The sequence below is a fragment of the Oncorhynchus nerka genome, linkage group LG14 (genome assembly GCF_034236695.1).
Source record: "Oncorhynchus nerka isolate Pitt River linkage group LG14, Oner_Uvic_2.0, whole genome shotgun sequence".
Taxonomy (NCBI): domain Eukaryota; kingdom Metazoa; phylum Chordata; class Actinopteri; order Salmoniformes; family Salmonidae; genus Oncorhynchus; species Oncorhynchus nerka.
Window position 1 is genome coordinate 18,566,686 of NC_088409.1, and position 21,502 is coordinate 18,588,187.

Consider the following 21,502-nt stretch of genomic DNA (forward strand, 5'->3'; position numbering starts at 1 on the left):
GTGGTGGTCGCTGCAGCAGGGAGGAGAGAGAGACAACACGATAAACACTGTTAATGTTCTGTGGTGGTCGCTGCAGCAGGGAGGAGAGAGAGACAACACTATAAACACTATGAACACTGTTGATGTTCTGTGGTGGTCGCTGCAGCAGGGAGGAGAGAGAGACAACACTATAAACACTATAAACACTGTTGATGTTCTGTGGTGGTCGCTGCAGCAGGGAGGAGAGAGACAACACTATGAACACTGTTGATGTTCTGTGGTGGTCGCTGCAGCAGGGAGGAGAGAGAGACAACACTATAAACACTGTTGATGTTCTGTGGTGGTCGCTGCAGCAGGGAGGAGAGAGACAACACTATGAACACTGTTGATGTTCTGTGGTGGTCGCTGCAGCAGGGAGGAGAGAGAGACAACACTATAAACACTATAAACACTGTTGATGTTCTGTGGTGGTCGCTGCAGCAGGGAGGAGAGAGACAACACTATGAACACTGTTGATGTTCTGTGGTGGTCGCTGCAGCAGGGAGGAGAGAGACAACACTATAAACACTGTTGATGTTCTGTGGTGGTCGCTGCAGCAGGGAGGAGAGAGAGACAACACTATAAACACTGTTGATGTTCTGTGGTGGTCACTGCAGCAGGGAGGAGAGAGAGACAACACTATAAACACTGTTGATGTTCTGTGGTGGTCACTGCAGCAGGGAGGAGAGAGACAACACTATAAACACTATAAACACTGTTGATGTTCTGTGGTGGTCACTGCAGCAGGGAGGAGAGAGAGACAACACTATAAACACTATAAACACTGTTGATGTTCTGTGGTGGTCGCTGCAGCAGGGAGGAGAGAGACAACACTATAAACACTGTTGATGTTCTGTGGTGGTCGTTGCAGCAGGGAGGAGAGAGAGACAACACTATAAACACTGTTGATGTTCTGTGGTGGTCGCTGCAGCAGGGAGGAGAGAGAGACAACACTATAAACACTATAAACACTGTTGATGTTCTGTGGTGGTCGCTGCAGCAGGGAGGAGAGAGACAACACTATAAACACTGTTGATGTTCTGTGGTGGTCGTTGCAGCAGGGAGGAGAGAGACAACACTATAAACACTGTTGATGTTCTGTGGTGGTCGCTGCAGCAGGGAGGAGAGAGACAACACTATGAACACTGTTGATGTTCTGTGGTGGTCGCTGCAGCAGGGAGGAGAGAGAGACAACACTATAAACACAGTTGATGTTCTGTGGTGGTCGCTGCAGCAGGGAGGAGAGAGAGACAACACTATAAACACTATAAACACTGTTGATGTTCTGTGGTGGTCACTGCAGCAGGAAGGAGAGAGAGACAACACTATAAACACTATAAACACTGTTGATGTTCTGTGGTGGTCACTGCAGCAGGGAGGAGAGAGACAACACTATGAACACTGTTGATGTTCTGTGGTGGTCGCTGCAGCAGGGAGGAGAGAGAGACAACACTATAAACACAGTTGATGTTCTGTGGTGGTCGCTGCAGCAGGGAGGAGAGAGAGACAACACTATAAACACTGTTGATGTTCTGTGGTGGTCACTGCAGCAGGGAGGAGAGAGAGACAACACTATAAACACTATGAACACTGTTGATGTTCTGTGGTGGTCGCTGCAGCAGGGAGGAGAGAGAGACAACACTATAAACACTATAAACACTGTTGATGTTCTGTGGTGGTCACTGCAGCAGGGAGGAGAGAGACAACACTATAAACACTGTTGATGTTCTGTGGTGGTCGCTGCAGCAGGGAGGAGAGAGAGACAACACTATAAACACTGTTGATGTTCTGTGGTGGTCGCTGCAGCAGGGAGGAGAGAGAGACAACACTATAAACACTATAAACACTGTTGATGTTCTGTGGTGGTCGCTGCAGCAGGGAGGAGAGAGAGAACACTATAAACACTATAAACACTGTTGATGTTCTGTGGTGGTCACTGCAGCAGGGAGGAGAGAGAGACAACACTATAAACACTGTTGATGTTCTGTGGTGGTCACTGCAGCAGGGAGGAGAGAGAGACAACACTATAAACACTGTTGATGTTCTGTGGTGGTCACTGCAGCAGGGAGGAGAGAGAGACAACACTATGAACACTGTTGATGTTCTGTGGTGGTCACTGCAGCAGGGAGGAGAGAGAGACAACACTATAAACACTGTTGATGTTCTGTGGTGGTCACTGCAGCAGGGAGGAGAGAGAGACAACACTATAAACACTGTTGATGTTCTGTGGTGGTCACTGCAGCAGGGAGGAGAGAGAGACAACACTATAAACACTGTTGATGTTCTGTGGTGGTCACTGCAGCAGGGAGGAGAGAGAGACAACACTATAAACACTGTTGATGTTCTGTGGTGGTCACTGCAGCAGGGAGGAGAGAGAGACAACACTATGAACACTGTTGATGTTCTGTGGTGGTCACTGCAGCAGGGAGGAGAGAGACAACACTATAAACACTGTTGATGTTCTGTGGTGGTCACTGCAGCAGGGAGGAGAGAGAGACAACACTATAAACACTATAAACACTGTTGATGTTCTGTGGTGGTCACTGCAGCAGGGAGGAGAGAGAGACAACACTATAAACACTATGAACACTGTTGATGTTCTGTGGTGGTCACTGCAGCAGGGAGGAGAGAGACAACACTATGAACACTGTTGATGTTCTGTGGTGGTCGCTGCAGCAGGGAGGAGAGAGACAACACTATAAACACTATGAACACTGTTGATGTTCTGTGGTGGTCACTGCAGCAGGGAGGAGAGAGAGACAACGGGTGCTCATCATCATCATAATCATTTCAATTGCGGTCGGACTCCCTCTAGTCATTTCTGTGTCTTATTTATTTCATTAAACAGTTCCCTTAAAGCAGTTTGAGCCTCACCTGACACAGATACAGCTTATGTTGTTCCATCACCCCCCATATACACACAAAATACACTTTCCCCCACTACACAGAAGCTCAGATGCATGCAGGCATGTGCACGCACACACACACACACACACACACTGCCAGAGCATCATAACCTACTCAGTGCCTCTCAGAATGAACCAGTGAGGACACCCCCACAGTTCCATTAAGAAGTTCATTGGTGCTGTTCTGTTCTCGCTGGAAGTCCCATTAGGGAGAATGAAGCTCAGATCTCATTCCAGCTTATCCTCACAGACAGTTAAATGGTCACAATGGCAGCTGACAGAGGACCTTTCTGTCTGGAGTGTAAAATAGAGACGAGGATTCAGAGCTCTCTTAGTGTTGATGCACTTAGCTCTTACAGTTAGAGTTGATGCACATTTCCCCCAGAATGGAAATGAATGAACTTATAGACGTATCGGAATGGGTATTTTGTAAAAGGTTTTCCACAATGTGTATCCACAATAGTGTGTTGGTGGGTGTGTGCGTGCATGCGCCTGTGTACGCTTGCATGCATTTATTGTGATGTGGGTATCTGTATGAATATCTAAGTCTGTTGCTATAATACTCTATGCTCCAGGACAGGGACTTGGACTGTCATCTGGAGGAAGTGAGAGAAGCAGGGCAGAGCTTGCCTGAGACCCAGGTCACTGATTGGCTGATCCAGCTGCTGCTTGGACTCCACTACATGCATAACAGGTTCATACTGTATTTATACTTTTGTCAAAAATGAAGAGTACATAAGGTAGAGGTCTAAGAACCATAGGGATCTAAACAAGGATATATTTTGGACTTCAAAGTATCATGATTGCATTGTGCAAGGTTTATTTCTTTATTTTATTCCTGCCTGTCTGCCTGTCTGCTGATGTCTGTTTGTCCTGCCTCCTCTGTCCCAGGCGCATCCTCCACAGAGATCTGAAGGCCAAAAATATCTTCCTGAAAAGGAACATAGTTAAAATCGGTGAGTTCCAATGCAGCAGGGGCCCATGGGAGTTTTTTTGTTTGTTTGAAATCTTTGCTAGTCCTTAAAAGTGCAGGGAGGCTGTGTCACTCCTGTTAAATTCTAAGGCTCTCTCCATATGTCTGCGGCATACAATTATCTACAAAGGTAATGGATGAATTGTCACGACTTCCGCCGAAGTCGGGTCCTTTCCTTGTTTGGGCGGCACTCGGCGGTCGGCGTCGCCAGTCTTCTAGCCATCATCGATCCACTTTTCATTTTCCATGTGTTTTGTCTTGTTTTTCCTCACACCTGGTTTCAATTCCCTCAATCATTTGTTGTGTATTTAACCCTCTGTTCCCCCCATGTCTTTGTCTGGGATTGTTTATTGTAAGTGCTTGTGCACGTGCTGTTTGGTGCGTGACGGGTTTTGTACCCAATATACTTGTTATTTTTATAACTGTGGGTTTCGCTATTAAACTGCTCCGGTTATTACTAAGTTCTGCTCTCCTGCGTCTGACTTCCCTGCCACTGATTACGCACCCCTTACAGGAATACAAAACTGTTGAAAGTACACAGTTTATACACAGCACACGGTTTATACACAGCACACGGTTTATACACAGCACACGGTTTATACACAGCACACGGTTTATACACAGCACACAGTTTATACACAGCACACGGTTTATACACAGCACACAGTTTATACACAGCACACAGTTTATACACAGCACACAGTTTATACACAGCACACAGTTTATACACAGCACACAGTTTATACACAGCACACCGTCTGTAGCCCACTGTGTAAATCACTGCCAGTTGTTTGCTGGAGGAGGACATCCTGGACCCTTCCTTACTGCAGGAATCGTCCTCCACCTGGATCGTCCTGCGCCTTGTCCTCCGGGTCGTCCCTGAGGCCGGTGTTGGCGTGCTGCTGGAGCCGTGCATCAAGGGGGCGGGGGGTACTGTCTTAACTTCTGCCGAAGTTGGTGCCTCTCCTTGTTCCGGCGGTGTTCGGCGGTCGACGTCACCGGTTTTCTAGCCGCTACCGATCTATGTTTCATTGTCCATTTGTTTTGTCTTTATTGTACACACCTGGTTTCCATTACAATATTATTTATTCCCTATTTAACCCTCTGGTTCCCACATGGTTTTGTGCGTGTTTGTTCGTTGTGAAGTGTTCGCTATTTTCTGTGAGCTGGAGTATTTTCCCTGTGTGGAATTTATTTTGTTGTTTATTCGAGTAAAGTATGTTATTTACTCAGTTCTGTGTCCTGCACCTGACTCCTTCCTACCTGCTGCACATTGACACTTGACAAGAACATAATCAGGGCATGCACTTTAATGTGCTGATGGTTCAATTCCAAACAGAAAACTGTCTACTTTAATGTGATAATGGTTCAATTCTAAAAACAGAAAATGTGCTAAAGGTTTAATTCCAAACAAAAAACTGTCTACTTTAATGTGATAATGGTTCAATTCTAAAAACAGAAAATGTGCTAAAGGTTCAATTCCAAACAGAAAACGGTCTACTTTAATGTGCTAATTTTTCAATTCCATACAGAAAATGTGCTAATGGTTCAATTCCAAACAGAAAACTGTCTTTCTTTCCTCTTCCTATGATGACTCATCCTTGTCACTCGAAAGAGGACTGGATAGGTGAAAGCAATATGGCGGACACTTCTTTCAGCCTTTTTATTGTCCTTCTGCATAGTGCTCACACCCATCCCCCTGGTCCTTTCAGATGGGATCAATGAGGGCACAGGAAATAGGAACAGGTTCCAGTTTGGAAATAATCACCACATAATGCTTGATAAATTCATCTGCTTAAAGTCTAGATTTAGCATTATTAGGCAATGTATTGTTGCTGTTTATTGTTCTTTGTTTTGTTTCCTATCTTATGCAAATTGCACTCTACAAATATAATATATTATTATTATAAGTGTTGCTCTTCCTCCGTTCAGGTGATTTTGGGGTGTCCTGTCTGCTGATGGGGTCATGTGACCTGGCCACCACCTTCACGGGCACGCCTTACTACATGAGCCCTGAAGTCCTGAACCACCACGGTTACGACTCCAAGTCTGATATCTGGTAGGAAGGTGGAGCAGCACACTGAGGCTCAAAGACAGAAAGGTCAAAGTTAGGTTAAAGTTCAAATGTAAAGAAAGGTAAGGTTAGATAGGTTGAACGGTGAGTGGACATTGACATTTATCTTGTGTGTTTATGTGTGTAGTGACCTTCTTAACACTTGTAACGCGTGTTTTGTGTTGTGGCAGCCACCACACGTTTTATTATGTGAATGTTTGTCATGTTTAAAACTTTTAATGAAACAAACACCTGTTTAGAGCTCTGTGTTTTGAAGATGAGTTCTTTTTTGATTCTCATTCCCCTCCGAACCTCAAGAGAGTTGTTGACATCCAGTTTCCTCCTCTGTCTCTGCTTCCTGCCAAGGCTACAGTGCTGAGTTCAGAATGCTGGGTAATGCTGTCACGTATCAAGGCAGACACTCATTGTGAGATTTGGCTGGCATTTCCTTCAAAGCAGTCCAAAAGGAGCATGGCTAAGAGGCACTTTGGATATGGACTGGAATATGTGATGAGTAATGAAGTGTAGAAGAGCGGTAGAAATGGATTCATGTATAATGATGAATGGAGTCGATACGGCCTATGGTCTGATCAGCAGGAGAGCATAAAGAACACCTTTAATGCCAAGAGCGACTACAGATCCCTCATCTTTCACTGCAGTCTGAAGTGCAAGCATCTACTGAGCTCAAAGTTGTTTGAAAATAATGCAACAGTAGTAACTGTACATGACTTCCCTCAGCACCAGTGCTCCATGGTTTCAAATAATAGTCTTTATGAGAAGTTATTCATGAAGAAGAATCTGTGTAGAGCCGGTAGAACATAGTACTGAATGGAGACAAAAGGTCTGTCAACTCTGCACTGTCCCTCCCAGCTGCCAGCAGCTTCCTTCCCCCCTTCTTTCTCTATTCATCTGTTTTCAAGAGGAAATTACCACTAATCCCAGAGTGGGAGTGGAAAATTGGCTTATTTTATCCAACAGAGAGGAAGAGACCAAGAAGCCAATTGAGAAGATGGTGGTGATCTCAGACACTGATACACAGCCCTCTGGGTAGTCTGTTGCCTCCCACTCCTCCTCACTCCGCTAGGCTCAGCGTCTCTTCCCATAGACCACACTAATGAGAGAGGAAGTGGTCACCTCACGCCTCGACCGCTCTACTGTACCACGCACGGCCCGTTTAGCTGATCTCACAAGGAGGAGAGGGCTCACTGTAGGTAACAAGTAAAGACAGGAAGTGGGAGATGGACTTTAAGGGTTAGAAAGAGTACGAGGATTAGAGCAACAAGTAGAGTCACAACTCTGTTAGGTCACAATGAGATATTGCCTGGTGGTAGATGTTTGAAATCCCTGTAATGCCTGGATGTCCACTCCTCTTCCCAATCCCTTCTTCTTATTTTACATCAAATAATACAATTATTACTTGATATAAAAACAATGGAACATTTGATATGGAAAATAAGATGGAGTTTTCCAGGGAAATGTAGATGATATTGTTTGTTTATCCTCCATTATCAAATCAAATCAAATCAAATTTATTTATATAGCCCTTCGTACATCAGCTGATATCTCAAAGTGCTGTACAGAAACCCAGCCTAAAACCCCAAACAGCAAACAATGCAGGTGTAAAAGCACGGTGGCTAGGAAAAACTCCCTAGAAAGGCCAAAACCTATGAAGAAACCTAGAGAGGAACCAGGCTATGTGGGGTGGCCAGTCCTCTTCTGGCTGTGCCGGGTAGAGATTATAACAGAACATGACCAAGATGTTCAAATGTTCATAAATGACCAGCATGGTCGAATAATAATAAGGCAGAACAGTTGAAACTGGAGCAGCAGCACAGTCAGGTGGACTGGGGACAGCAAGGAGTCATCATGTCAGGTAGTCCTGGGGCACGGTCCTAGGGCTCAGGTCCTCCGAGAGAGAGAGAAAGAAAGAGAGAATTAGAGAGAGCATATGTGGGGTGGCCAGTCCTCTTCTGGCTGTGCCGGGTGGAGATTATAACAGAACGTGGCCAAGATGTTCAAATGTTCATAAATGACCAGCATGGTTGAATAATGAATAATTATGGTATCTGAATACATTCATAGTCATTGTAGAATCACTCTGTCCATTTGTATTACTTGCATTGTTGTTCTGGTGTACTGTGTGGCAGGATGCAATAAAACAAGAGATTAAGAGAGTGTGATATTAAAGACAAAGAGGTGGATGATTGACAAATAATACCTTTAACTCTCTAACTTCCATCTGCTTCCTGTCATCGTTTGGTTATCTCTCTATTCCACCAAGAGTAATAACGGGAGCTAGTATATTCATTCACATATGTCTGGCGGGCATTTATTATTCTCCCATCTAATCTGTTTATTCATGGCCACTTTCCTTTGATGCCAAACAACCTGCAGGAGAAGGGAGCTTTATTACACCTCGATATAAGATGTGTACAGATCCATTACCAGATGTGTTAATGTTCTCACTTCTTACTGATCTGTTTAGAGTCCATGTGGGGTATTAGTCATATTGGAAATATGAGACGACATTGATTTATCGACTTCAGGTCAGGACCAGTGGATCCAGTATCCTTAACCAATACAGGTGTACCCAGAGGTGTTGATGATATCACTACCATTGTGAACTGTGTTGGCTGATTGTGTGTGTGTGTGTGTGTGTGTGTGTGTGTGTGTGTGTGTGTGTGTGTGTGTGTGTGTGTGTGTGTGTTTGTGAAAGTGGCTGTTCCACTGGATGTCATAAGGTGAAAGCACCAATTTGTAAGTCGCTCTGGATAAGAGCGTCTGCTAAATGACTTAAATGTAATGTAATGTAATGTGTGTGTGTGTGTGTGTGTGTGTTTCAGGGCCATAGGCTGTATCCTGTATGAGATGTGTTGCCTGTCACACGCCTTTGAAGGACACAACTTCTTGTCAGTTGTGATGAAGATAGTGGAGGGAGAAACCCCCAGACTGACAGCCAGATACTCTCTGGAGCTCAACACACTCATGCAAAGGTGAGAAGGCATTAGCCGGAGAATGTAAGGGTCAACTCAGTAACACATAGGTCAGAGTTCAATACTCTCACATTGTGCTTCAACGTGTACAAAAATGATAATACAGGATAAAGAGTGTCTTACCCGCCTTCAAACCCGAACCCTTAACTTATCCAGAACCATGTGCTGCCTCTCTTTTAGGATGCTGGAGAAAACCCCATCATCTAGGCTCTCTGCTGCAGAAGCTCTGAAGACAAAATTCATTGAGGACAGTATGCAGGTTAGACCTATCCTGGAAACATAACACATATCACAGCAATATATATACTTCCTAAGGCTGATTGATTGGTTGATTCATTGGGGATGCTCCAAAGGTCAAATGGGCGGAGCTATGGTACCAGAATCACAGACTAATCAAACCTACTGGCTGGTTGGATTTACTCAATGTTAAACTGACTTCCTGTCATAGTTCACTTTTTTCCACAGCACATTTTCTGTGTTCATAACCTTTTCCACCATGACAGGTTAGAAAGTCAGCATTTCATCTGTCGTCCACATTCTTATTGACAATACACACACACACACACACACACACACACACACACACACACACACACACACACACACACACACACACACACACACACACATACATACACACATACACATACACACATACATACACATGCACACATACACATGCACACGTACACGTACACGCACGCACGCACGCACGCACGCACGCACGCACACACACACATACAGTCAATGAAACGTAAAGCCAGCTAAGCTCATGTGAGATGTCAAATAATGTACTGTATCTGAAGCATGTACAGTGCCTTCGGAAAGTATTCAGACTCCTTGACTTTTTCCACATTTTGTTAGGTTACAGCCTTATTCTAAAATTGATTACATTATTTATTCCCCCCCCCCTCTCATCAATCTACACACAATACCCCATAATGACAAAGCAAAAATAGGTTTTTAGACATTTTTGCTCATTTATAAAAACTAAAAATATAAAGTATTCAAGTATTCAGACCCTTTACTCAGTACTTTGTTGAAGCACCTTTGGCAGTGATTACAGCCTCGAGTCTTCTTGGGTATGACACTACAAGCTTGGCACACCTGTATTTGGGGAGTTTCTCTTATTGTTCTCTGCAGATCCTCTCAAGCTCTGTCAGGTTAGATGGGAACGTTGCTGCACAGCTATTTTCAGGTCTCTCCAGAGATGTTAGCTCAGGTTCAAGTCCGGGCTCTGGCTGGGCCACTCAAGGACATTCAGAGACTTGTCCCGAAGCCACTCCTGCATTGTCTTGGCTGTGTGCTTAGGGTCGTTGTCCTGTTGGAAGGTGAACCTTCGCCCCAGTCTGAGGTCCTGAGTGCTCCGGAACAGGTTTTCATCAAGGATCTCTCTGTATTTGACTAATTTCATCTCTGCCTCGATTTTGACAAGTCTCTCAGTCCTTGCCGCTGAAAAACATCCCCACTGCATGATGCTGCCACCATCATACTTCACCATAGGGATGGTGCTAGGTTTCCTCCAGATGTGATACTTGGTGTTCAGGTCAAAGAGTTGGTTTCATCAGACCAGAGAATGTTGTTTCTCATGGTCTAAGAGTCTTTAGGTGCCTTTTGTCAAACTCCAAGCGGCTGTCATGTGCCTTTTACTGAGGTGTGGCTTTCGTTTGGCCAGTCTACCATAAAGGCCTGATTGGTGGAGTGCTGCAGAAATGGTTGTCCTTCTGGAAGGTTCTCCCATCTCCACAGAGGAACTCTAGAGCTCTGTCAGAGTGACCATTGGGTTCTTGGTCACCTCCCTGACCAAGGCCCTTCTTCCCCGATTGTTCTTGGGGACCTTCAATGCTGCAGAGATTTTTTGGTACTCTTCCTCAGATCAGTTTCTCTACACAATCCTAACTTGGATCTCTACTGACAGTTCCTTCGACCTCATGGCTTGGTTTTTGCTCTGACATGCACTGTCAAATGTGGAACCTTATATAGACAGGTTTATGCCTTTCCAAAACATGTCCGATCAATTGAATTTCACCAATGCGGACTTCAATCAAGTTATAGAAACATGTCAAGGATGAGCAATGGAAACAGGATGCACCTGAGCTCAATTTAGAGTCTCATAGCAAAGGGTCTGAATACTTATGTAAATAAGTATTTATTATTTAGTTTTTTTCATTATGGAGTATTGTGTGTAGATTGATGAAGTTGTTTTTTTTCATCCATTTTAGAATCAGGCTGTAATGTCACAAAATGTGGAAAAAGTCAAGGGGTCTGAATACTTTTCGAAGGCACCGTATGTAAATGTACACATTACGTGGATACACATCTGGTGGTCTGTGTTTAGTTTCTGCCTTGTGCAGTATGCTAACCTGACTGTACATGATGTATTCTGTTCAGCTTTCTTTCTGTCAGCACTGCATTCTATGCATTGCATTTCTCTCTAGCACCTATGGCTGAGTGTACATGTAAAGTATATGTATAAGTATATGATGTGGCTATCCCCTTGTATGTCTGTATGCTAGCCTGACACTGTTGTGTCTCCTTCTCAGTGAACATGGTAATTGGTGTTGCCTGGCTGTTCTGTGTTGACATAAAACACAATGGTTCTTTGATGTCTCTTGTTTTATCTCCTACTCCTCCTCCTCCTCCACATCTTCTCGATCTCTCCCTCCAACTCCTCCATCTCTCCCTCCAGTTCCTCCATCTCTCCCTCCTCCATCTCTCCCTCCAGCTCCTCCATCTCTCCCTCCTCCATCTCTCCCTCCTCCATCTCTCACTCCTCCATCTCTCACTCCAGTTCCTCCATCTCTCCCTCCAGCTCCATCTCTCCCTTCTCCATATCTCTCCCTCCTCCATCTCTCCTCCATCTCTCTCTCCATCTCTCTCTCCATCTCTCCCTCCATCTCTCCCTCCTCCATTTCTCCTCATCTCTCTCCCCCTCCTCCATCTCTTCCTCCATCGCTCCTCCATCTCTCCTCTCTCCTCCTCTTCCTCCTCCTCCTCTTCCTCCTCCTCCTCCATCTCTCCCCTCTCCTCCTTTTCCTCCTCCTCCATCTCTCCCTCCACTTCCTCCATTTCTCCCTCCATCTCTCCTCCTCCATCTCTCCTCTCTCCTCCTTTTCCTCCTCCTCCTCTTCCTCCTCCTCCATCTCTCTCTCCTCCATCTCGCCCTCCGCCTCCTCCGTCTCTCCTCCTCCATCTCTCCCTCCACTTCCCCATCTCTCCTCCATCTCTCCTCCACCATCTCTCCCTCCACTTCCTCCATTTCTCCCTCCATCTCTCCTCCTCCATCTCTGCTCCTCCATCTCTCATCCTCCTCCTCCTCTATCTCTCATCCTCCATCTCTCCCTCCGCTTCCTCCATCTCTCCCTCCATCTCTCCTCCTCCATCTCTCCCCGCTACTCCATCTCTCCACCTCCATCTCTCCTCCTCCATCTCTCCCCCTACTCCATCTCTCCACCTCCATCTCTCCCTCCATCTCTCCTACTCCATCTCTCCTACTCCATCTCTCCTACTCCATCTCTCCTCCCTCCTCCTCTCGCTCCTCCATCTCTCCCCCTACACCATCTCTCCTCCCTCCTCTCCCTCCTCCTCATCCATCTCTCCCTCTATTTCTATTCAGGGTGTGGCGTGACTGGTGTTATTTTTCCATGACAAGTTTCTTATATTGTCCTGTGAATATTCTCCCTCCCTCTCCCTCTCCCTCTCCCCCAGTTGTTTACCCTCCATGTCCCCCTCTCCTCTCTCCTCCCTCTCCCTCTCCCCCAGTGGTTTACCCTTCATGTCCCCCTCTCCTCTCTCCTCCCTCTCCCCCAGTGGTTTACTCTCCATGTCCCCCTCTCCTCCCTCTCCCTCTCCCTCTCCCCCAGTTGTTTACCCTCCATGTCCCCCTCTCCTCCCTCTCCCTCTCCTCCCAGTGGTTTACCCTCCATGTCTCCCTCTCCTTTCTCCTCCCCCAGTGGTTTACCCTCCATGTCCCCCTCTCCTCTCCTCCCTCTCCCTCTCCCCCAGTGGTTTACCCTCCATGTCCCCCTCTCCTCCCTCTCCCTCTCCCTCTCCCCCAGTTGTTTACCCTCCATGTCCCCCTCTCCTCTCTCCTCCCTCTCCCTCTCCTCCCAGTGGTTTACCCTCCATGTCCCCCTCTCCTTTCTCCTCCCTCTCCCTCTCCCCCAGTGGTTTACCCTCCATGTCCCCCTCTCCTTTCTCCTCCCTCTCCCCCAGTGGTTTACCCTCCATGTCCCCCTCTTCTTTCTCCTCCCTCTCCCTCTCCCCCAGTGGTTTACCCTCCATGTCCCCCTCTCCTCTCCTCCCTCTCCCTCTCCCCCAGTGGTTTACCCTCCATGTCCCCCTCTCCTCTCCTCCCTCTCCCTCTCCTCCCAGTGGTTTACCCCCATGTCCCCCTCTCCTCTCCTCCCTCTCCCTCTCCCCCAGTGGTTTACCCTCCATGTCCCCCTCTCCTCTCCTCCCTCTCCCTCTCCCCCAGTGGTTTACCCTCCATGTCCCCCTCTCCTTTCTCCTCCCTCTCCCTCTCCCCCAGTGGTTTACCCTCCATGTCCCCCTCTCCTCTCTCCTCCCTCTCCCTCTCCCCCAGTGGTTTACCCTCCATGTCCCCCTCTCCTTTCTCCTCCCTCTCCCTCTCCCCCAGTGGTTTACCCTCCATGTCCCCCTCTCCTCTCCTCGTAAACATATCAACGATGGTGAAGTAAGACAGGGATATACTAGTCTGTTTGTAATAAAGCAATAATATTGATAATGTTAACCTTGATCTCACTCTTTCTTTTCTCTCTCTTTTACTCTCGCTCTCTTTCCCCCTCCCTTTTTTTCTCTGTCTCACTCACTCTCTACAGATCTTAAAACACAAGTTCTGTAGTCTGACACTGAGAGATAAGACATCAGTGGGAGAAAGAGACGCAGCACAGATACTGAAAGCGGTGTAAGGACATGCTCTATATACTGTATGGTTGTCTGTAGTTTGGGTTATTATGAAGGAAGAGGGAGAACTAAAACCACTATCATCCTCAGACATGAAGAATGAACACTGGCTCCTCAGTTTAGAGCTACGTGGCTGCAGTTACACACCACTATCATCCTCAGACATGAAGAATGAACACTGGCTCCTCAGTTTAGCGCAATGTGGCTGCATCAGGACAGAGGGATTTTTAAGCATTTACGCAAACACACACTAATATTGCCATACTCTGTCCCTCTCCATAACCCCCTTTTCTCTCACTCTCTGTCTGTCTCTTTCTCTCTCACTTCCTCTCTCTCTCTCGCTCTCTCTCTCACTTTCTCACACTCACATTTTCTCACTCACTCAGACATGGAAATCACAGTTAGTAGCAGCTGTCTCTTAAACAAACCAGACCGTCACTGATTCAAACTGGCACCAATCAGGGAAGGTGCCTGTCATCATTAGCTTAGCTGGCCACACACTCTCCTATATGTTAGAGTAGCCAGGTGTAACATGCTGCAGAGAAAGACCAGATTAGGTCTAGGTCTTAGCAATAGCCACACCCATCTCTTTAGGATTGACACGATCATGTCATTTGTTGCCTGACAGACTGCATCTGTAATGACTTGCCAAGGTGCCTTGGTAGCATGTGGACAATGCGATATGGTTGTAAGAAATGGTGATTAACTTGGGATCATGGATGATATGATTCTCTGATCTGATGTTATGCTTATTAACTGGTCAGTGACATGATCATGTTATTCCACTTTTTACATACTTACCCTGATGACTTGTCCAACGGAATTCTACACACCATAGTTAGAGTTGTGGTTGAAGCCAGGGTTATGGTTGAACAGGGATGTGGACATGGAGCTAGGTTTAGGTCGGGTCTAAGGTTAGGGTTGAACCAGGATGTGGACATGGAGCTAGGTTTAGGGTTGGGTCTAAGGTTAGGGTTGAACTGGGATGTGGACATGGGGCTAGGTTTAGGGTTGGGTCTAAGGTTAGGGTTGAACCGGGATGTGGACATGGAGCTAGGTTTAGGGTTGGGTCTAAGGTTAGGGTTGAACCAGGATGTGGACATGGAGCTAGGTTTAGGGTTGGGTCTAAGGTTATGGTTGAACTGGGATGTGGACATGGAGCTAGGTTTAGGGTCGGGTCTAAGGTTAGGGTTGAACCAGGATGTGGACATGGAGCTAGGTTTAGGGTTGGGTCTAATGTTATGGTTGAACTGGGATGTGGACATGGAGCTAGGTTTAGGGTTGGGTCTAAGGTTATGGTTGAACTGGGATGTGTACATGGAGCTAGGTTTAGGGTTGGGTCTAAGGTTAGGGTTGAACCAGGATGTGGACATGGAGCTAGGTTTAGGGTGGTCTAAGGTTAGGGTTGAACCAGGATGTGGACATGGAGCTAGGTTTAGGGTTGGGTCTAAGGTTATGGTTGAACTGGGATGTGGACATGGAGCTAGGTTTAGGGTTGGGTCTAAGGTTATGGTTGAACTGGGATGTGTACATGGAGCTAGGTTTAGGGTTGGGTCTAAGGTTAGGGTTGAACTGGGATGTGGACATGGAGCTAGGTTTAGGGTTGGGTCTAAGGTTATGGTTGAACTGGGATGTGTACATGAAGCTAGGTTTAGGGTTGGGTCTAAGGTTATGGTTGAACTGGGATGTGGACATGAAGCTAGGTTTAGGGTTGGGTCTAAGGTTATGGTTGAACTGGGATGTGTACATGAAGCTAGGTTTAGGGTTGGGTCTAAGGTTAGGGTTGAACTGGGATGTGGACATGAAGCTAGGTTTAGGGTTGGGTCTAAGGTTAGGGTTGAACTGGGATGTGTACATGGAGCTAGGTTTAGGGTTGGGTCTAAGGTTAGGGTTGAACTGGGATGTGTACATGAAGCTAGGTTTAGGGTTGGGTCTAAGGTTAGGGTTGAACTGGGATGTGGACATGAAGCTAGGTTTAGGGTTGGGTCTAAGGTTAGGGTTGAACTGGGATGTGTACATGGAGCTAGGTTTAGGGTTGGGTCTAAGGTTAGGGTTGAACTGGGATGTGTACATGAAGCTAGGTTTAGGGTTGGGTCTAAGGTTAGGGTTGAACTGGGATGTGTACATGAAGCTAGGTTTAGGGTTGGGTCTAAGGTTAGGGTTGAACTGGGATGTGGACATGAAGCTAGGTTTAGGGTTGTTTTATTTTTATTTATTTAACCTTTATTTAACTAGGCAAGAACAAATTCTTATTTACAATGACGGCCTAACCCGGCCAAACCCTCACCCGGACTACGCTGGTCCAATTGTGCTCCGCCTTATGGGACTCCCAATCACGGCAGGTTGTGATACAGCCTGGAATCAAACCAGGGTCTGTAGTGATGCCTGTAGCACTGAGATGCAGTGCCTTAGACCGTTGCGCCACTCGAGAGCCCCGGGTTAGGGTTGAGCTGGTATGCGGACATGAAGCCGGGGTTAGGGTTCAAATCAAATCAAATGCTTACTTACAAGCAACAATGCATTTTTTTTGTGTTGCTTAAAATAAAAAAATAAGAAGAACAAAGTAACACAATAAAATAACAATAACGAGACTATATACAGGGGGTACCGGTACCGAGTCAATGTGTAGGGGTACAGGTTAGTCCAGGTAATATGAGGCTAGGGTTGAACTGGGATGTGCACATGAAGCTAGGTTGAGGGTTAGGCTTTCGGTTAGGTTTAGGCTTAAGGTAAGGGTTTAAGTTATGGTTAGAGGACAGTGGGAGACATATCTGAATCAGGGCCTCCAATTAGTATTCCTCTTGATTAGATCCTCTCTTTCATATGTATATTGTTTATGTCTGATTACTGCCTATCTCACTCTAAATGACCCTGTTACATACCTTACATGTTGAAAGAAGTATTTACATCCACATAGGAAGTGACCTACAAAAGGTCAACGCTAGAATTCAATCAAATCCACCACCCTGAGGTGTTTACAGTGCACAGTATCTCTTTTTGCCATGGTAAATTCTAAATCCCATTAAGGCAGCAATTGTTTTTAACAGTGCAGAGGTAATTGTGTGTAGGAGTATCGGACCGCTGACCTATCTTACTCGCCAACGCTCCAGCCCTCCCAACCTCTGACCGCTGCCCTTTGACCTTTGTCCTTTGAACAGGCAGAGAAAGGTGCACCTTCAGACACTGAGGGAGAAGTCAGAGCTAGACAGAATGACCCCCAGGGAGAGAATGAGGCTGAGGAAACTGCAGGCTGCCGACGACAAGGCCAGGAGGCTTAGGTAGGAGACCCTTAAGTACGCACGCACATGTACACACACACACACCACGGTCATTCGGTCCATGACCAGTATAGAGCCTGTGAGGTCCCGTTGGGATTATTCTGGGGCTGATGCATGGCTGGGTTCCCTTTAAAGATGAAGAGAGTTTTGTGTAAATGCATTTTCCCCTGCCCTAGTTTCCTTGGGCTGAACTGTGTTGGAGACGTGTCTACAGGGAACGATACTGAGAGCGACAGAGGGGTGGTGGATGGGAAGGACAAGAGGCCAGGCAACAGGGCTATTGATGTGCTCTATGGAGTTTAAACTTTTAGCAGGACGCTGATATTATACAAGCCATGACCTTCTCACTCTCCTCCATCTCGTTCTGTGTCTCTCTCTCTCTGTGGGTCTCTATCTGCCTGTGTTTCTTTCTCTCTCATTTTCTCTTTATCTATGTCCTTCCTCCTCTCTCTCCCACACTCTGTTGTTTCTGGTTGATAACTACAGGGTTATTTTTTTTTTTTACCTTTATTTAACTCGGCAAATCAGTTAAGAACAAATTCTTATTTTCAATGACGGCCTAAGAACAGTGGGTTAACTGCCTGGGGCAGAACGACAGATTTGTACCTTGTCAGCTCGGTTACTAGTCCAACGCTATAACAACTAGGCTTCCCTAAGACTATGACCTCCTAGTCTTAATGATCAACATAACACACTGTCATCTCACTTTTATGCTGCGTTGCATCATTCATCTACAGGTAACTGCCAAGATAAAGGAAACCCCAGCATAGTGTCTTAATAGGGCACTGGGCACCACGAGCCAGAACCGCTTCAATGCACCTTGGTATAGATTCTACAAGTGTCTGAAACTCTTGGAGGGATGCGACACCATTCTTCCACCAGAAATTCCATCATTTGGTGTTTTGTTGATGGTGGTGGAAAACGCTGTCTCAGGCTCCGCTCCAGAATCTCCCATAAGTGTTTAATTGGGTTGAGATCTGGTGACTGAGACGGCCATGGCATATGGTTTACATCGTTTTCATACTCATCAAATCATTTAGTGACCACTTGTGTCCTATGGATGGGGTCATTGTCATCCTATGGGGGAATAGCCATGGTAGACTAAATACTTTTTTATACATGACCCTAAGGATGTTTAACTCAGGAACCACACCTGTTTGGAAGCACCTGCTTTCATTATACTTTGTATCCCTCATGATCTCAAGTGTTTCCATTATTTTGGCAGTTACCTGTATATTAAGATATAAAGCAAGGGGTGTGTGGTATATATGGCCAATATACCACGACTAAGGGCTGTTCTTAAGCGGGACGCAACGCGGAGTGCCTGGATACAGCCCTTAACAACGATATACCCATATGCCCATATACCACAAACCCCCGAGGTACCTTATTGCTATTATAAACTGGTTACCAATGTAAAAAAATAAATGTTTTGTCATACCCATGGTATACAATCTGATATACCACAGCTGTCAGTCAATAAGCATTCAGGGCTTAAACCAGCCAATTTATAATATAATGTAACACTACAGGAGACTTGCTGAGGAGAAATACCAGGAAAACCACTTCCGAATGCAGGAGCTGAGGAGCCGCCATTTCGAGAAAGTCAGTTTGGACGTCTTGAATGTAAGAGAGACACAATTCTAAAAGTTGAATCAAAAGCTCTCTTAGGAAATAATGCATATAATTGGATGAAAAATGTTTTGTTTTTACCCTCTACGACTTTAATTACTTGAATTAACTAATTGTTTAAGTGCAATTAGTAGCCGGTTCTTTGGCCTGAGTTAAATTAAACTCTAAGGGTGTCCCTTCACCGTGAACCTCGTTTGGTATTCCCTTATGTTCTCATTAGCCAATCACTCGCTTCATAATTGAAACTCCCCCTAAAAAACTAAAAAACATTTGTCTTGTTAAAAAATGAAATAGATACTTATGACTAATTGAATTGAAAACTCCATCACTTCCACCCAATAGGAGAGTGCAGGAGATGCAGTCCACCAGACTGCACCAATTACAGCTGAGGATTACCGGTCGCTGGGTTGCTCACAGCCAATGAGGAGGCAGCAGCAGGACAAGATGCGAATGTCTGAGCCAGTAGGGCGTGGTGAGTATACTTCCTTCTTGTACCTTTTATTTCTGTTAACGATAGGATTATGTTTTTATGCAGTACATCTTGGTTAGCCTGCAGTACATCTTGGTTGGCCTGCAGTACATCTTGGTTAGCCTGCAGTACATCTTGGTTGGCCTGCAGTACATCTTGGTTGGCCTGCAGTACATCTTGGTTGGCCTGCAGTACATCTTGGTTGGCCTGCAGTACATCTTGGTTGGCCTGCAGTACATCTTGGTTGGCCTGCAGTACATCTTGGTTGGCCTGCAGTACATCTTGGTTGGCCTGCAGTACATCTTGGTTAGCCTGCAGTACATCTTGGTTAGCCTGCAGTACATCTCCCCACCACTGTTTCTATAAAAAGCTGAGGGATGGTGCTGGAGAAAAGTAACTACTCTCAAATTCATAGACAGGGATATAGATGCAAGGACTGATCATCCATGATATCAAAATGATAGTTGTAACCATGTTTTGATGGTAACGCTCATCGTTGCATGAAGAAGGAGTGGACCAAAGCGCAGCGTGGTACGTGTTCGTGATAATTTATTATCACGAACACGTGAAAATAAACACGTTATTACAAAATGGACTAAAACTAAACAGTTCTGTCTGGTGCAGACACAAAACAGAAAACAACTACCCACAAAACACAGGTGGGAAAAAGCTGCCTAAGTATGATTCTCAATCAGAGACAACGATGGACAGCTGCCTCTGATTGAGAACCACACCCTGCCAAACACAAAGAAATACAAAACATAGAAAATAAACATAGAATTCCCACCCAAATCACACCCTGACCAAACCAAAATATAGACATAAAAAGCTCTCTAAGGTCAGGGCGTGACATTTAGGCTATACAGTTTTGTTAATATTTATTTTGTTTCCAAACATGAGAGTAAAACAAGCTTATATTTGGTGTTCTGATGGGGTACGACAGTTAAACTAAGATCATGATGCATTTCTAAGATATATTATTCAAGAATCAATGGATCCCATTCATTAATGTAGCATCTGCAACATGTATGTAGCAACATGTATGTAGCAACTGCAGAAAAGTTTGTTGAAATTAAACCTTATGTAAACCCTGATGAAAATGTTGCTTTGGCAAATAAAAATCTGTTCCCATTTATCCAAGACCACCTTAAACTGTATCTGTCCACACTGCCAATACAAACATGCCATAATAAACAGCTAAACACCTTGTCTATAAACTGTGGGATCTAGGGAGGTTATGAGATTATTGTCTGCTGTGCTCTGGGACTGTTATTTAACCTGCGCCCAATCACACGCCCAATCAGGGCCGGCCCCGCGCCCAATCACACACCCAATCAGGGCCGGCCCCGCGCCCAATCACACACCCAATCAGGGCCGGCCCTTCACCCAATCACACACCCAATCAGGGCCGGCCCCGCGCCCAATCACACACCCAATCAGGGCCGGCCCTTCACCCAATCACACACCCAATCAGGGCCGGCCCCGCGCCCAATCACACACCCAATCAGGGCGGCCCCGCGCCCAATCACACACCCAATCAGGGCCGGCCCCGCGCCCAATCACACACCCAATCAGGGCCGGCCCTTCACCCAATCACACACCCAATCAGGGCCGGCCCCGCGCCCAATCACACACCCAATCAGGGCCGGCCCTTCACCCAATCACACACCCAATCAGGGCCGGCCCTGCGCCCAATCACACACCCAATCAGGGCCGGCCCTTCACCCAATCCTCTCAGATCGGTGAAGACCAGGATGTAAGAATAAGAAAATATGAGACTTCAACAACTGTTGTACTGTTGCAGCTGTAGTGCCCTTCAGGGTTGGGGTCAGTTTAGTCTCGTGTTGCTACACCTCCAAAATCACGCCATTGTCACGCCTCACATTTTAGGGAAAGTCGACGAGGCCTGGGTAAGTTTGAACTCAAGTGTAGGAGTGGGCAAGTGATTTCAGTTGAAAATAATGTCTGCAATTCACTTTGGAATCCGTCATTAATTTAAATGACTATTCAATATCCAATATTCCATGGTGGAAAAGCAGTCGAATGTCCAAACCCATAGACCAACCCCCTGCTTAACACTCGTCCCACTTCCACTTCACTGTGGGACCCCCATGGTGGGAGATCCAGGGGGTCCCTCAGATCTCCAATGCCTCAGATTCCCTCATCTCGGCTGGGATCAGAGTCACCGAGAGCCCCTGGTGGCATGAAACCTCTCCTACTCTGACAGACCAGCCATGAGGTAAAGCAGCCCAGG

At 46.1% G+C, this 21,502-nt stretch overlaps 1 protein-coding gene across 3 annotated transcripts in view; it reads left to right on the forward strand.

Moving 5' to 3' along the window:
• The window catches only part of nek11 (NIMA-related kinase 11), a 168,013-nt gene that overhangs the window by 39,695 nt on the left and 106,816 nt on the right, over positions 1-21,502 (forward strand). For all 3 annotated transcript variants that reach the window (XM_065027659.1, XM_065027660.1, XM_065027658.1), the window contains exons 4-12: positions 3,500-3,618; positions 3,816-3,880; positions 5,830-5,956; positions 8,794-8,943; positions 9,124-9,202; positions 13,785-13,870; positions 17,028-17,147; positions 18,680-18,773; positions 19,122-19,251. In XM_065027659.1, coding sequence (XP_064883731.1) covers positions 3,500-3,618; positions 3,816-3,880; positions 5,830-5,956; positions 8,794-8,943; positions 9,124-9,202; positions 13,785-13,870; positions 17,028-17,147; positions 18,680-18,773; positions 19,122-19,251 — 970 coding nt within the window. The remainder of the gene's footprint in view (positions 1-3,499; positions 3,619-3,815; positions 3,881-5,829; positions 5,957-8,793; positions 8,944-9,123; positions 9,203-13,784; positions 13,871-17,027; positions 17,148-18,679; positions 18,774-19,121; positions 19,252-21,502) is intronic.